The 1,310-nt window shown below is 37.7% G+C and overlaps 1 protein-coding gene across 1 annotated transcript in view; it reads right to left on the bottom strand.

Moving 5' to 3' along the window:
- Nucleotides 1-836, bottom strand: part of LOC118419695 (ankyrin repeat domain-containing protein 29-like) — a 14,613-nt gene extending 13,777 nt beyond the window's left edge. Inside the window, exon 1 of the mRNA XM_035826221.1 lies at nt 720-836. Within this exon, the coding sequence (XP_035682114.1) occupies nt 720-804 (85 nt within the window). The 5' untranslated portion in view covers nt 805-836. The remainder of the gene's footprint in view (nt 1-719) is intronic.
- Nucleotides 837-1,310: the final 474 nt, after the last annotated feature.

Raw genomic sequence — 1,310 nt, 5'->3', positions numbered from 1 at the left:
GACTCCAGGGGACATTTTTTTTATCGTCTATTGTTAGATAGAACAATAGACGATGTTTGTTTTAACAAACAAAAGTGACGCTACACTTTTTGAGTCAAAATTGTCTACACTCAGTTCTTCACACTTGTGTGCAAGTCCAATTTGTGGATTTACATTAGAATAATCATTTCTTGTCCCAAATCAATCTCCAACACTGATTACTAAAAAGCAAGTTACATTTCTACTGAAAATGTATACAGTACTAAAATGTGCGTAGCTGCAAAGACTCGAAGAAAACTATACATGCACTGTGCAAACGTGTTGGTTTATTAATATTCAGTGGACTGCATGGTTTGATACTCACTGTGACTGAGCAATGAGGTTGAGATGAGAAATTGCAAAATGATTGAGTCCTTAGAGTCACTTAGTGAGTGTTGTCCATAAACAAAATTGCCCACGTTTCTAGTCCTAAGCGGAGGCACCGACTATATATATATACCAAGGGGCTTCTATACAATCTTCTTTCAGAAAAAAAGTCGAATTCATCTTATTCTTCTTTAAATCACAGAAACGCAAGACTGCAGCAACTGTTATTGGAAGTAAATTTCCTACCACGGTTTATAATTACTTGGTTCTATAATGGTTAATCGTAATCCAATATGAACGGTTTCAGAATCCCAGTGTGGAATTCTGATTTTCTATTTCAATCAAATAGGAAAAAATTTTCAATCTGTGCTTACCAGCTTTCAAAGCCGCTTCAACGCCTCGAAGTGATCCATTACTGACAGCATCGAATAGGTAGATATTTGCGTCAGTTACAGCCATTTTGTTAGAACCGCTGTTGTCGACACCTTGCGCGTGTGCTGTCTGAGGTTGAACTGAAGCAGCAAGTTGTCTGGTCACCTTATGAGCTATCTTGTCACGTGAGGTATTGTCCAACCACGTGATCTATTGTCACGTGGGTAGACTAATGACAAATACGTGTAGCTAGAAACGCATTTTTTCTGAGAACGTAAAAGTTGTAGTATGGAGAGGTTTATGTTTTCTATTTTTACTGTGAACTATTGCTATATTTCACACATTGGGTAATGTATTTCTTGCGCTTGGATGTACTACTTCTCACTGTGGATGTACTTCCCACAATCCCTTTCTGACTTTCAATCCCAAAATGCATCGTCTGGGTTCAGCAAACGGTACGGATTACGGCCATGTGAATTTGCGACAGTTTTCAGTTTTATCTCAGGCAGCGAGTTGCACAAATTTACGGATATAGTATACACACCTTTTACTAGAACAGTTATTATACTGTTCGCTATATCATTAAAAAAACA

This window comes from Branchiostoma floridae, chromosome 7, assembly GCF_000003815.2.
Source record: "Branchiostoma floridae strain S238N-H82 chromosome 7, Bfl_VNyyK, whole genome shotgun sequence".
Lineage (NCBI taxonomy): Eukaryota > Metazoa > Chordata > Leptocardii > Amphioxiformes > Branchiostomatidae > Branchiostoma > Branchiostoma floridae.
The sequence above is the reverse complement of the archived record's forward strand: the minus strand, read 5'-3'. Positions and strand labels throughout refer to the sequence as shown.